The sequence below is a fragment of the Lissotriton vulgaris genome, chromosome 10 (assembly GCF_964263255.1).
Source record: "Lissotriton vulgaris chromosome 10, aLisVul1.2, whole genome shotgun sequence".
NCBI classification, from domain to species: Eukaryota; Metazoa; Chordata; class Amphibia; order Caudata; family Salamandridae; genus Lissotriton; species Lissotriton vulgaris.
The window spans coordinates 637,019,133-637,034,606 of record NC_141698.1 but is presented as its reverse complement, the minus strand read 5'-3'; the positions used below and the strand labels follow the sequence as shown (position 1 = coordinate 637,034,606).

General features: G+C 45.9%; 1 protein-coding gene across 2 annotated transcripts in view; it reads right to left on the bottom strand.

Annotated features, from left to right (window-relative positions):
• Window positions 1–15,474, bottom strand: part of DPP6 (dipeptidyl peptidase like 6) — a 2,152,278-nt gene that overhangs the window by 1,653,764 nt on the left and 483,040 nt on the right. The window contains exon 1 of one of the 2 annotated variants that reach the window (XM_086941473.1): window positions 4,660–5,232. The exons of the other annotated variant lie outside the window; for it this stretch is intronic. Coding sequence (XP_086797599.1) covers window positions 4,660–4,863 — 204 coding nt within the window. The 5' untranslated portion in view covers window positions 4,864–5,232. Of the gene's footprint in view, window positions 1–4,659; window positions 5,233–15,474 lie in introns of those variants that run through there. 2 annotated transcript variants of the gene reach the window in all.

Sequence of the window (15,474 nt, the reverse complement as noted above, 5' to 3'; positions counted from 1 at the left end):
GGCTAGTAGAATAAAGTTCAAAGCTCTAACCTTGGCGTTCAGAGCACTTAAGGGGTCCTGTCCTGATTACTTAAAACTTAGACTTCCCAGGTATCAGCAGGAGAGGCACCTGCGTTCTAACGCTCGGCTTCAGCTCCTCGTCCCTCGCGCCAAAAAAGCCAGACTCGGTGGCAGGTCCTTTTCTGCTAACACTGCAATACTTTGGAATACCCTGCCGGTCGCCATCCAAGCTGCCACGACTGAATCCTGTTTCAAGAAGCTACTAAAGACCTGGCTATTTGCCCAGAAAAGATAAGCACTCTCCCCCCCTTTTTGTTTTTCCTGCCTAACAAGAGTTGCCCACTTAGCGCCGGGATACCTCCTTGTGAGGTAGCTGATCGCGCTTTAGAAATGTCAGTATTATTAAAGTTGAAAGAGAAGGAAAGGGAAAGTTAAAAAAACATAGGAAAAGAGGAAGGTGAGACAGAGAAGCAAGGGTGAAGTGAAAGATAAAGTAGTATAGGGGTGAGCAAGCAAAAAGAGAGAGAGAGAGATTGCAAAAGACTGACAAAGGCGAGGGAGAGACATTCAAGATGAGAAAATGAAAGGAAGAGAGACAGAGTGCTTTCGAAACGTTTGAGGCCTTCTCCAAGTAGCAGCCATATTCTCCAATGTGTCTTGGGGCATCACTGTCCAAAAATAAATTAATGACATTTCACAAAGTAAATACAGGGGGGAAAGTAAAATACAGGGGTGATATTGTTTGTGGGTCTAGTAATGACATAGACGCTGACAACTCCCAGATGGGTGGTATTTACTCACTTATTACACACCGCGTCTTACAGTCCAGATGTCTATCCCTGTTGACTAGCAAGCATTGGCAATGCCAATAGGTCTGGTTTTAAAGGTCTGATGTATGGTAATGCGCATCTTTACAGGCAAAAAGCATGGGAATGGAGACATATGTATTTGTGAGTAAGCAGAGATCTGTAGAATCATATTGGTTTAGGTTAAAGGGTCAAGTGACAGTTGAACTGTAAATTCATGTAGGCTAATAGCTGCCCTCCTATCATCTTTGCTGCTGCCAGAGAAAAATAAAAAAATGATCTAGTTATCTAGGACACTTTAATAGCATTCCAATGTCAGGTCTATGCCCTTTAAAATACAAGTTTCCTTCAACCGGATTAAAAAAAACAATCACAGCTGCAGCGCAGGCACTTTTTTGGTGGATTCACACAACTTCTGCCCAATCAAAACATGTACTCCCGACACCCAACATGTGGGCGGAGCCAACGCCCCTCTCTCTGAAGCTCACACTCTTGTCTGGTGACACCTGGGGTTCAAGCCATAGAAATGACACCAGTGTCAAGGCCTCGAACGCTGGCTGCGCCACACCAGTCCCCGGGCCTCCAGCTGGAATCAGGCGCCGAACCACTGAAAGTCGACTCAAGAGGAACCGGGTGAAGATCAGAAAGGGGTCTCGTGGGGACGCCCCCCTCATAAACCTGATTCATTCATTGTTAAAGCCGCTATAATTAAAAGGGACGAGGCTCTCGCACGAGCGTCGCCTGTATCTTATTCAGCGCCTCCCGGCAATTGCTTGCAAAAATTAAACCCATTAATCAGTATGACTCGTCGGAAGAGGAAGGAACGGAAGAAATCTCCCTCTAATGGGGGCGCACGTGCTTCAACCAATTTGCAGAAATAAAAAGAAAAAATCATGCGTGCATGAGAGGAGAGAAAGTGGTAATTTCGTGGATGGGTGGAGCTGACTCTCTGTGCCAGCGTCAGCAATGACTGTCCCAATAACACGACGACTGATCACCTCGCAGAACTGATGACTCGATCGACCAACCGTGGAGAGGACTGTGTGGAATGGGCAAGGCGGAAGTGGGCAGGAAAGGGTGCGAATCTTACCAGGCACCACCTGATTATACATTCATTCATCTTTAGGTGACATTAATGTTCAGGAGCACGCGTTTGCCCGACACATCAACATTAATATTAAAATTAATTTGGGATAGTCCAATTAAGATCTGTATATTCTTTTGTGCCTTTTATTTTTTTATATAAACATTTAACAAAAATGAATATAATAAAATGAATTGCGAACATCATTTAGAGTATTCATGTGCCTGACACTTTCGAGAGTCCACTCAACCTCAAATGAAGGCCACTCGCTCGTCCTGGGGGATGTATTTTTTAAAGAGTGAAAAATGCATTGCAAGTGTCTTCTCTGCGTGTTTTTTCGGTACAGGTTAATGCACACGTGTGTGGGGAAAAGGTAAGAACTCCAACCCCCACCGCAACAGTGACTACAGCACGTCTAACACAGCAACACTTATTTGTAATACACATGACTAACTGAGGAGACAAGCGTTTAACTTGTGCATACTGACAGAAAACAACAACCCGGACCATAAAGACGCAGCCGTCGATGTATAAACTGTAAGTGCGTCTTCACGTGAACCATAATACGCATTATGGTTATGCACTTGCCCATGCCCTCCCTTTAAAGACGTGTGTCACTGGCATGCACTGGGCACTCTAAAAAAGTCGTGTGCTTCTGGACGACAGGCACAGAACATAATTCTAGAAGCCCCTTTTCCTGTTAGCCAGACACATGCCTTCTGTCCAGCGCCTGCTCGAATGTTGAGGGATGCTAGCGCGCGACAGAGCTGCTGAGGTCAGCTGCTGGTATCATGCGCACATAAACCACAGCCCATTACCCAACAGCATGTCTGGGGCTTGTTTCAGCACCTGGAACAGCGCTCTCCCGTCACCACAGGGAAACGGATCCGGCTAGCCGAGAATCACGCGCGCCACAAACACAGGCTGCGTCGGATCAACTCCAAGCACACCACAACACCCGACCTTTCCGTGCTGCCGTGTTTCTCCTATTTTTGCTAATACTGGTGTCGGTTTCTTTCTCACGGAGTGTCGCTCTACGCAACAAATCCGTCCACGGAATATTATTGTGAATAATAAAAACCTGTTAATTGTGTTTTTGAAAATCACTGAAATGTGTTAATGTCCAAATCTGTTTGTAAAGGTTTAGCGTTTATAGCATTTTACAGCGGATTCGTTAGAAGACGTTATCAGCGCGTTAAATCATTTAAATGTGCCGAAGGGCATTAACCGTGTACTGGCACGCGGTATTTCTCACGTTTCAAACCAACAGTCCCCCTGCTAGCAAAATGAAAGACATAAAACATAAATAAAACAAATAAGCAAATAAAAAAACATACAGCCTATACGGTCACAAATGATTCAGGTGAAGCATCTTTGCTTTAGGATGCCGCCACCTAGTGGTTAGTTGGGATACAGCACTGACTTGATAACCCTATAATGCAGTTTTCACACTTTGTTCCTGTTAACTCGCCTCATAACAGTTGAATACGTTTCGCAAATAGAGCAGTAACGGGTTTGGCAACTGCAATCCAGCCGACAGTTTTGATTCTAAAGTGTTTTTGAGCAGCCTGGCTGCCACTTCTGAAGCGAGTCCATCTTTAAACCGCAAGGAAGAAAAGTACACGCATCTCCTCCGTGGTAAAACGGGTGACAAGTGAACAGATGCGAGCAGTCTTATTTGAATGTATTTACTAACACCTTTAGAAATAAAAAAAACACGTTTCTCCTACAAGAAACGTTTTAGAGGACGAATAGCAACATAGCTACACGCACCCCCCCACCCACCCACTCCACCCCGGTCCTCAGCTTCTGATCAGCGATTTATGCACGTGCAAATTGCGATTGGGTTGACCGTGTATACGATGCCCCCCTGTATCGCACCAACACTTCGTTCAAATATTGCTTTTAACAATCTTCTGGCTTTAGTGCGTGTTTATGGTCTGAACGCACAACTGGCCTTCGGTGTGGCGGGAACAGATGTCTTTTAATGGCAGAGCGCCGCGGATCAACAAATGTTTGCATTCGCAGTATGTGCAAACAAGGAGCTGTCCTCGAATCCCCTTGACACACGGCGCGTGCCTTGCAAAAAAAAGCAATGTGATATAGATATCGGCTCCACGCGCTGTTTAGTCGCAAAAATAGTATGCGCGGTGAGGGCACGTGCGCTCACCCAACATGGGACGGCCAAAACCTGCACCAAATAGACGCATGTGTACCTATGCGGAGTACAATATTAGTATGCTAAGCTAGGTTGTGTGGTATAATGCATATATTTCTCTACGTCTTCTGACATACCCTGGCCTGATTGGCTAACTATTATGGCAAAACGAAAACACACACCAGTTGCCCCAAAATACTAGTTGCTGGTGGTTTTCGCACTATTTTTCCATTTGTTTGCCCATGCTATGGCATAGCCGTATGGCGGGCGCGAGAACTACCCAAGAGCACCTTGGGCCCTCGCGCACCTTTCCAGTATGCCCCGCAGGAGCGGCTCCCGCTCCCGGAATTTGTTAGGTTAAACTTCTACGAAGCCAATGCAAGGAGCAGCTTCCTTCGCAGCCTCTCCAGAAAATCGATGCGGGCTCCTATCTGCGGTTGGGAACCACCGAGGCTGGGGAGAGACGAGTAATTGGAATATTAACTGGTCTCCTCCAGAGGCTCACGCGCAGTTTAATTATCACTAAAGAGCCCTACTGGGGGTAGGTACGTGGCACGGGGGGGAGGCAGACAGCGAGTTATTACATTTAGCAATAAAGATTTGTATCTTACGTTCTCCTCCTCGCAGTCATTCCTCTGCTGGTATTGGTATTGGTACTGGTACAGCGCCCTGGCCTCCTGCGGGGGGCGGTGGGGCTTCTTGGCGGCGTTGTCATCGGTGCCCTGCCCGCCCAGGAGGTGGCTGGACTCGGGTGGAGCGGGGAACGACCGGGAGGTGTTGATCTTCCCCGTGAACCGCTGGTACAGTGAAGCCATGGGTACATCCGAGGCGGGCTACCACATACTACAGACAAGTGGCTCCGGCAGCAACAACAAACCGGTAGCGGCAGCAGCAACGTGAGCGTCTGTTGTCACCCCGAGATCAGCTGGAGACGGCGACGGGCAGGCCCAGGGGGGGACAGCCTTCACCGCGACCCCCTGCTGCGACGGCGCCCCGGGGGGCCGGCATTGGAAGCGAAGGGCGCCTAGTCCGGATCCCTCTCTCCTCGGGGGTGTCAGATGGGCTGGCGGAGAGGCAGCATGCTGGCAGTCCGGGTAGGAGGAGGTGGAGGGAGCGAGCGAGAGAGAGGCTGGCAGCAGAAGCGTCCTGGCAAAGTGGAAGCCCACATTCAGAGCACGTTGCTGCTTCCTGGAGAGGTGGGGGGCGAGGACTGGGTTTTCCTGGCGAGCAGGACGCGGAGGGGGCAGTAACGGCGAAGTTGAAAAGCAGCAGACACCTGATTGAAACGGAGAGGGCTGAGACGTAGAGGGAGGAGGGAATGTGAATGGAGGGTGGCGGGAGGGAGGCGGATCCAAGCAGCGGGGGGCCGGGGGATCTGGGGACGGAGAGAATACGCCGCGGAGACACCTTTTCTTTCTAGACGTACATAAATCAAACCTGCACGCGGAGGAACCCTCTCAATCCCAGAGGGAAGACACGGACCTAACTGACCCACCCCCCACCCCATTCACTGAGGAGACACCTTTTCACCTGGAAGGCAAACCAGTCGCTTAGAAATCAAAGCCGAACCAATGCCGAGCTCCCTTAATCCTACTGAGAGGAAAAGGATCAGACTGACCCCGACCCACCCCGCCACACTCCTCGATTTTATTATTATTGCCGCGGTCTGCAGAAAGCGGACACAACATTCCTCGGTATGAAAACGAGGGGCTGGCTGCAGTTCAGGACCATGGACAGGTGCCTCACTATTGGCCGTTCACTACGCAGATTTATTACAAAATTCGTTACACCGAACCCAGGTGATGATTGGCAAATCACAGGGGATAGATTTCCCACGTCAGCTTAAAAAAAGTAGAAATTATTTCGGCGTTTGGAGATCTGTATTTATTTTCAGGTTTTTTGCTGCAGTAAAACGTGCTTCAGCGCCACTCCGTGGAGATCCCCCAAACTGTGCTCGACCTCTTTGTACAGAAGCGCACCGGGAAACAGCAGTCTCGGCGGAGTTTCCTTTCATCTTGTGTATATTGAATGCCAAACCCTCCAAAAATCTGACCGGTGACCACCATCAAATGTCCATGGGAGATGACATGCTGTAGGGGAAGCTGCAGGTTGTTATATGTACTCCAGCCATTTCCATGGTAACCAGTGACCTGGCTCGTCAGCCAGAAGATTAGACAGAATGCTCTTTTAAGGGCCACACACACCCAATATGGACTCCGCCAAATGACAGAGACGGAGAACTAGTCCGAGGTTGGCGTTAAGGGCACTTGGGGAGAACAGTGAATATACTCAGCATTAAGGAGAATTATGCAGGCAAGTGCAACGCACCTCGTTTTCTACCTTCAGATCAAAGAGAGTGGATAACATGTTTTTTTCTTGAAGGCCTACGTATTGAACATTTGGGAATCATGTCATGTTTCCAGGTCTCTTTGGAATTTCGCAAACTTGACACCTGTTCACCTATTTTGCACCTTACACCAGGGGCGGCCATAGGCATGTGCAAGCTGTGCACCTGCACAGGGCCACCAAACCCCAGGGGCCACCACGCCAATATATATCCTTAATGTAATAATCCTCTGAGGATGGATACATATTTACGTGGTGTCCCCTGGCAGGAATTTGGCGGCCTCCGCTCTGTTTCACTTCCAAACACCCTGACACCCCCCCCCCCTCCCCTTCCCCTCTTCACTGGCATCCGCGCTCTGCCCATTCCGGACCGCCTCTTCCGGGGCGCCCTACCTACGCTCCCGGCCCAGGGCCGCCATGAGCCTAGAGCCGCCCCTGCTTACACTTCTCCAATTGCCTATTTCCCAGTGAAGAAGAGTCCCTTACTAACAAGCAGCACACTGCAAGAGTGAATATGCCACCTATTGCCCGCACACAAGCATGCCCACAAGCATCCTTTCAATCTACTATTGGTTAATGACAGCATGGAAATGTGCTCAGGTAATACATTTAATGCATGCCATCCTGACTGAGGTGAAGACAGGCAGCTATCCCAACCAATGGCCTCTCTCCCCACTGTTGAGTGACACTGTAACAGCTGCCACCCTTACCTCTCTCCCCTCAAGGCAGTAGTGATGGAGCTGCCCTGTTCAGCCGCCTCTCAATTGAAACTAGAGTTGGGAGTAGCACACTCATGTTTGAAGGAAAAACTATGGAGGCTCTTAGAAAAAAACTAAGCAAGATGGATGGGAATCACCAGTGCTTTAAGTGGGGTGAAAAAGATTGTGTGTGTTGGGGGAGGGAGGGGGGTCTTTAAAAAGGGGTGTGGCCCAGTGGTTAATTTGTGAAAAGAAAATGGGCCGGAGCTCTCATCCGGAGGCAGTTTGGACCAGCCCCTTTCTCCTGTTAGGGCCGCCTAAAACAGAGCTAATTGCTAACCATGAAAGTGGGGAGAGGATGTGGTGTAATGGTCAGAATTGCCTACTGTGGTGCTCGGGAACTAGGTTCGAGTCTCAGCGTCTTCTCAACATCCTGTGATTTTAGGAAAATCACTTTAATCTACCCCCCCCCCCCCCGCCCCCCCGCCTACCAGAAATGAATGTGTCCTTAACTGGTTCTCATGAAAAGCACCAGTGATGATTATTAAGTGCCGGTGCTGAGCACCAGAAACCACTGGCTCAAATTAAACACTGTCTCTATACCAGTGGCTGAAGGTAATGGATCCACAACAAGTGTGAACTTGGGTGGTAGACCATCATAGTGCTTAGTTTAAAATCTTACCTATTGTCTTCCCAGAACTGGCTCCCTGTGTGGGCCTGTGAGGTTGTCAGCAAAGCACAGTTCCATTCTGCTGTTGAACAAGGTAACTGTGTGAAGTGGGTCTTGTACACGTGCAGTGTGACACTGTATTTATTAATAATTTATGCAGATTGCTACACTGAGAACTAAAACTAAATGGGTATCTTTTGATTTACATACATTACTACAGGATACAAGCAGGCAACAAAAGTACAGTTTCAAAGTTTCATTTACCGAAAACTAGTTTGCAGAGTTACAATTAGTTCACAGAAGTCTCACAAAATATTTTATGACTACAGACACCACATTTTCAAGTAAGAGCATTTTCAAAGACATAATCATGACGCTCGAAATCAGACGAACGAGTCTAGAATTACATGTTGAGTTTGGTTATTGCTTGTGCGAAGGAAATGTGTTTCTTTACAAAAATGGCCGCCATATTATTCACAGGATATGCAAATAATTGAGTATCTAGATTTTTTGGCCAAGAGTTCACTTCGACAACATGTTCACTTTATGAGAAGATCACTTAATCTCCCCTTAAATGAACATGCCCTTAACTGATGTTCATGAAAAGCACCAGCATTGATGATCAAGTGCCTGTACTGCGCACCGGAAGCCACTGGCTCAAAATAGGCACTGGTGTGGCAAAAAAGCCTAATTAGGAATCCCTTCAAAGAGGCATGGTTTATGTAATTAAGGACTTAGCTTAAAATAGGCATACTTTATCCTGGCCTTGATATTGCATACCCCTTGACACATCCTTATAGACTTATAACCAGACATCACATGTATCCAAAACAATCTAGGCCTATTGCCTTTGCCAGTGCTTCTGCTGCACTTAACTATACACCACCTATGAATACACCTCCCCAGCACATCTGTATGCACAGTATTTGGTTTTCTTTTGCACTATTCCATGTTCGACAGCTGGGTAACTCTGTCACACACTTTCCTACAATTACAATTCACACATATGTGGAAATCACTAGGTAGCAGAGGACAAGGACAGGAGGTGCATGCAGTTTGCACACCTTCATGATCTATTGAAAAGCACTGTGAGAAACTCACACTGCCTTCAGACTCCTATTCACAGATCACAAGCGTGCCCAGCCCTGATTACCCACACACAACCTGAACTCATCCAGACATTTGAGGTGACTCATCCCAAATGAATCACTATACAAGACTCATATAGTTGAACAAGCTGCAGAAATTTAGAGAAGGCAAGATGAAGTAAAAAACGCTAAATGTCAACACTTTTTTGTCTTAATTGTTTTTTATCAGTGATATCAGTAGACAACACCAAAGTTCTTATTTTTGAGAACTACACCTCGCCATGGAACAACGCATGTTGAACTCAGCCCATACCCCGCACTGACAGACCATGCCCGCAACCTCGAGATCATCTTGGACAGCAAGCTATCTATGAAGAAACAGGTAAATGCAGTCTCATCTGCCTGTTTTCACACCATACGAGTGCTCCGTCAGGTGGTTCCCAGTCAACACCAGAAGGACCTTCACGCAGGCCCTTATCACCAGCAGACTGGAGTACGAGAACACACTCTATGTAGGAATCACCACACACCTCCTGAAGAGAGTACAGACAACACAAAACTCAGATGGACCAACATCACACACCATCTCAAGAAGCTACACTGGTTCCAGATCTAGCAGAGATGCCAGTGCAAGATGCTGACCTTTGCATACAAAGCCTGCACAACGAAGGACTAGCATACATCAACAAACGAATGACCTTCCACCAACACACCTATGATCTGGCTATCTCTTCCTCATAGATGCCCCCAGATCCGCTGTCACAACAGCTGAGGACCTTCTTTCTCACACATGGGGGCCAAAGCTTGGACCAACCTTCCCCTGCACCTCAGGAGCACCTAATTGCTCCAGCAAATCAGGGAAGTACTCAAGACCTGGCTGTTCGAATGAACATATCATCACGTTGCAGCAAGCGAATCCAGTACATTGAGACCCTGACAGGTGATTTGCCATACTCTGTAGATCCTTGAATGATTGTCTGGATGATTGATTGGTCATCCGAATACTTCCCGCAGATGCTTTGGTGCCACTGTAATATTAATTAGGGGCATCTACAAATTTCTGAATATTCCTAACACAAATGTATATGGATTCATTACGCAAGCCACATATATTTCTCAATGCTCACATGACTGCAACTTTAGATGGCTAGCCCCATAGGAACTGCAGGGTCTGCAGTAAACCCACAAATCCACTGACTTTCAGCTGGAGAATTGTATTCCTGAAAGCAACTAAAATGTCCAGTGAAGTTCCAGAGAAAAAATGAGGAGATACTGGTGGAATCTGGAATGGATTTACCAATTGCTCCAATGATTTCTAAATTCTAAGGGAATTCAAAGGATCCAACTTGTAACCCCCTGGTAATTCTGTCTCCACCGTTATATTTTGCCATGGTGTTGGTGCAAAAGAACAATAGCACTGATATGATGATGTTCTTGTTATAACTAAGGCTCCATGTTTTCCGTTTTTACTGTTTTTTACAGATGTATACAGACAGAAACCCATTTATTTTCTTGTCTGTATTTATTTTTAAATGTGGATAAAAACGGAAATTGGGTGCTTTTTGATTGATTCTAAATACACTTTGTCATGACTGCCAGGCCAATAACTGTGTGGATTGATAGGTAAGGGTGTTAAAAATGGAAGGGAATTTAGAGAAGACTTTTAAACAGCAGGAGATATGCACACGGCTGATACTGAAATGTGGATATTTGCATATAAGTGCATTGATTTATCTACTGTGGGTGTTCATATCACTAAAACCTGGCAGGCATTCAAGCATGACTGCATATTTATTGGGTAAATAAATGTGGAAATATATCAGTTTCAGCTTTATTTTTTTCACAATACCCATAACAATTATGGATAAATACAGATAAAGTTGGCAAAAAATAAATATGGATAATTAAAGACGGAAATGACAAAAAATAAATACCATAAAACCGGGAGCCCTAGTTATAACCTAATTACAAGCAAGCTGGTGAAAATGTAAATAAGAGGAAAGTCAGTGGACTGCTGCCTCTTCGATTTGAGTGTCCTCTTCAGGCAATAAATAGATGTGTTTCGGACCATGCAGACCAGCAGACTTTCTAAGGCCTTAACAATGGCAGAAAAGGACAGATGACAATGTGCTGTGCAGTGGCTATGTAGCAGGAAAGTGTGGCAATTTATGAGTCTCAAGAAATCAAAGCAATGACAGTGTGGCATGTACTTGCTCTACATTAACAGGCTGTCAGGAAATGAAAATACCAACACTTTACCCTGCAGAATGATGCAGCACACCTTAAAATGGAACGCACAGTGGCCATTGGTCACGCTGGTCCATGCTGGTCATTTTAAACTACACTGAAGATTTGACCGTTCTTTTAGCTAAGGGGCCACCAACATTTTTGTGGAATTGTCATCTGAAAATTAATTAAGAAATCCAGCCAATCGCATGGGCACAATATTGTGCATGTGAGAAGTGAACAGGGCCAAACATCTGATCCCATCGTCCAATTGACCATGGAAAAATGCTTTACCTGTGGTCAAATCTCAAAAGAAAAAGTACAATTTGGTTTGATCCTTGCTCCCCAGTTTCAAGTGATTGTGGTGGATCACTGCCTATAAACTCAGAATAGACTGAGAGTTAGAAAAAGAGTTATCCTTATACATGAGGCCTGAAGGTGCAACAGTTACCATCCTGTGGGTTTGGCTATTGTAACCTTCTATGTTACAAACGTTACTAGACAAAGGTAACATTTATTTCAAGAATCCAATCATTTTGGAAGATGTTTAATAATGTCAAAGTCCAGCCTTTGCCTCTACATCACTAACTTGAAAGCAACACAATTCTGGTTCTAGATATAGAAGAATACATCTATGCCTAGGGAGAACCAGAAAACCGACTCGTCGGAGCCGCGTGGAGGGGGAACAAGCCAGACAGCCCTGTGCAGAACCGTTGCCATATCGGGTAGAACGGACCACGCCCCAACACGCTGTGGCTCATGAGGCCATTGGACCTCTATTAATAAGTATCCTGAACCGCCAACTGGGCGCAACGGACCGTACATCCAACATAGATAGGTACATTATTCACCATATCTATTTTTGTAGAGCACAATTTTTAATATCTACACACATGTGAGTAAGGTGGGGATAAGTAGTGCATATTCCCGTCCTGAAGAAGGAGTTCCAGTACTCCGAAACATGTCGACGCACTAATTTGGTTGGGTTACCCTAATTAGTAAACCACAACCACTCTAGCACTTTTTTTAATAATACCAGCCGGAGACTAAATAAAAATTTTTTTCAGCACTCACGTGCCAGGTATTTTTAATTCCTCACTTTTCACCTCACCACTCACATTATTGGTACCTTCACACACCAAACACATAGTTCACTCATAAAGTGCTCCTGCGTAGTCGTGAAGTCGTAGCACGCCGCATTCCGTAGAGGTTTGCGAAGACCCCGATGATGAAGCATGACACCAAGGGGCCTGTTGGTGTGTGAGGGGTATTTTAACAACACTGGTTGCTCCCCACCATTGTGGTAACAACCGCCGTCCACCTAGTGGATTCCTTTTGTTTATGATAGTTGCCAGGGGAGACAGAATCCACTTTTCCCTCTCCATCCCTCCTTTGTTAAAAATTATTAGAACCAGAAAACCGACATCTAAAAGTGTACTGGAGACAAATTTGGCAACCATTATATTCATTACTCATACACTTCTGCGGCATCTGCTTTGTTTTTTCCACAAACATCTAATAGCGATTTCCTCACTTGTGCAGATTGGGGAGTTCTGACCTATGTCACAGTAAGAACAGGTGCTCTCTTCTGCTCAACCCCATTCAGAACAGCCATTTAAATCACACTGGAATTTAAGTGACAATTTTTGTTTCAATGTCTTTAGATAGATGAGTGAAAGACTACAATCCAAACCCACTGGAGAGTTGAATCCTATTGAATACCCTTTCTACTCACAGCATATCATTTCAAGACGTTTGCACTGAGTGAACTAAATCACAAACTGCATATTGCGAGCTTTTGTCTATATAGGTAGACTTCCAAGAGGGAAGTCATTGCATGTTAGTCACCAGTCATACAACCACTGTTGGAACCAATCTCTGAGATCACCCATTTCTAAAATCACAAGAAACCTCAAGGCATGCCAGCACAGCAGTTGAGGTGATCCTAGTTTCTTGAACACAATCATTCTGTCATCATTAATGACTAGTGATTGCGAGTCGTAATGGGAGCATCCTGTAGTTTGGGGTAAGACAGAAACCATTTCAAGATGACTCCTTGAATTCCTAAGTCTGAAGAGTCTCGGCGTGAACAGGGTAATAAACAGTGCCAAGACCCGAGGAAAGATCAATTAGGATTAAGGCTGCAGCTCCATTAAAGTCAACGGTGTAGAGTCCTTTCCAGCCCAGGCACCCTGTAGTGAGGAGGTCCACGCAGGAATATTGTAATTAAAGATGTTTTATTCAAGCAGGTAACATGTTGGATAGTTCAAAACAACAAGTTGTTAAGTTGTGAAGGAGAGCCCCACCAGGAGCAGCCTGTCTGCTGCTCAGCCCATGTCCAACTGTCCTTCACCTCTCTGTGTCCCAACATTCCAAGGCACATCAGGACTGCAACATTCTATTGAGCACACAGCACAGGCACTGGCTGAGCAGGAGGTGTGAAATACATTTCTTGACAAATGCAGGATACTACACACTCGCCAATGACTAAGGCGCACACGGAGCTTAGAATACCTGGTTCTTTATTCTTCTGCGTCTAACTGCAAACTCAGCATTCTAAACCTGTAGTCACTTCACTATGCACCACTGCTTACATCACAGTTCTACGGAATCCATCAGGAGCCACAAAATTTCCATCATTACACACCCACATGACACTATGTCCAGCTGTTTTGATAATCAACCATGCTGCAATTAGTGAAGCTTCTGTGCCACACCGAAGAGGGAATCCAGATTGGTAGTTCCACAGCAGGTTATTATCTTATATAAATCATATTTTTATGAATGTAGATATTTCAGTCAGTTTTCCTAAGAAGAGATATTCACTATTGCTAAGTAGGTATTATTATTATTTATTTATATGCTTCTATAGCACCTGAATAGACCCCCGAAGGGGTATCTCTGCGCTTTGCCATACAGAGGAACCAGCTATTGTGCCCGAACAGTACTAGTGGGGGTGGGCGGCGGGAAGAGAATTAAATGTTGGAAAAAAGATGAGTTTTTAGGATTTTTCGGAAAGACAGGTGATCAGTAATGAGCTTTAATGACAGGGGGAGGGTGTTCCAGAGAACAGGTCCTGTATATGCCAGAGCCTTGCCCCCTTGGCGGGTTTTTTTAATTTTCGGAACCTTAAGGAGCTGGAGATTGCTGGAACGTAGTGAGCGGCCGGGAACATAGGGAAGAAAGGCTGTGGTGAGAAATTTAGGGCCCTTCCCAGTCAGGCATTTGTGAATTGTACACAAGATTTTAAATTTGGTACGAAGTCGCACTGGCAGCCCGTGGAGTTCCATCAGTAGTGGCCGGGAGGGAGTCCTAGATGGAGCATTCATGACTAACCTCGTGGCCGTATTCTGGACTACTTGTAGTTTGTTGAATTGGCCTTCATTGGATGACAAAAGAAGGCCATTACAGTAGTCCAGTCTACTGATGACCAGAGCCTGGACCAAGGTCTTTCTGTGGTGATCAGGGAGAAAGGGAAACACCCTTCTCAGCAGTGAAATAACCCCCCGAAACAAGTACCCGCAACCTGGTTGACATGATCTTTGAAAGTCAATGACTGATCGAATAACACTCCCAGATTTTTTATGGTCTGTTTAGGGATCGGGGCAGGTCCCAGTTCAAGAGGCCACCACTCTTTGGACCATAATGTTACTGCTTCCCCATAGAGTACAACCTCAGTTTTAGCCACGTTACACTGTAAGCAATTGTCAGCCATCCATTTAGAAACTGCCCTCATACCTTCTGCAAAAGTTCTTTGTAATGCAGGAGAGAAGGTCTTAAAAGGGAACAGAAGTTGGGTGTCATCGGCGTAGGACACCGGTATGAACCCAAAGGATCTCACTAAGTCAGCTAGGGGGGGGGCCACATACACATTGAATAATGTGGGGCTTAGGCATGAGCCCTGTGGCACACCCCTAGTGAGCTCCCTAGCGATGGATTTATGGGAGCCCAGTCTGACTTCTTGAGAGCGACCCGAAAGAAAGCTCTCCATCCAGGACAGAGCCGTGCCTCCCAATCCTATCTCTCTCAAACGGCCGAGAAGCAGTTCGTGAGACACCGTATCGAAGGCAGCGGATAAGTCCAATAGCACCAGAATCATCGACCCTCCACTATCCAGCGTCATCCTGATGTTGTTGGTGGTGACAGCCAGTAGGGCGGATTTGGTGTATTACGGTTAGAGAGATCTGAACCAGTCTTCTTTTTCTTTAATATAGGTTTCATATGTGTCATTTTGCGTTCATTTGGGAAGGTTCAGCCACTAAAGAATGATCGACAATGGTTGTGACTTCGGTTGCAGCAAACCTTTTAAGAATATGCGTTAAGACACAAGATGGGCATAGATGTGCTGGGAATCCTGAAGAACCAAAATATTTTGTGGCGTTGAAGAAGTCTTCTTAT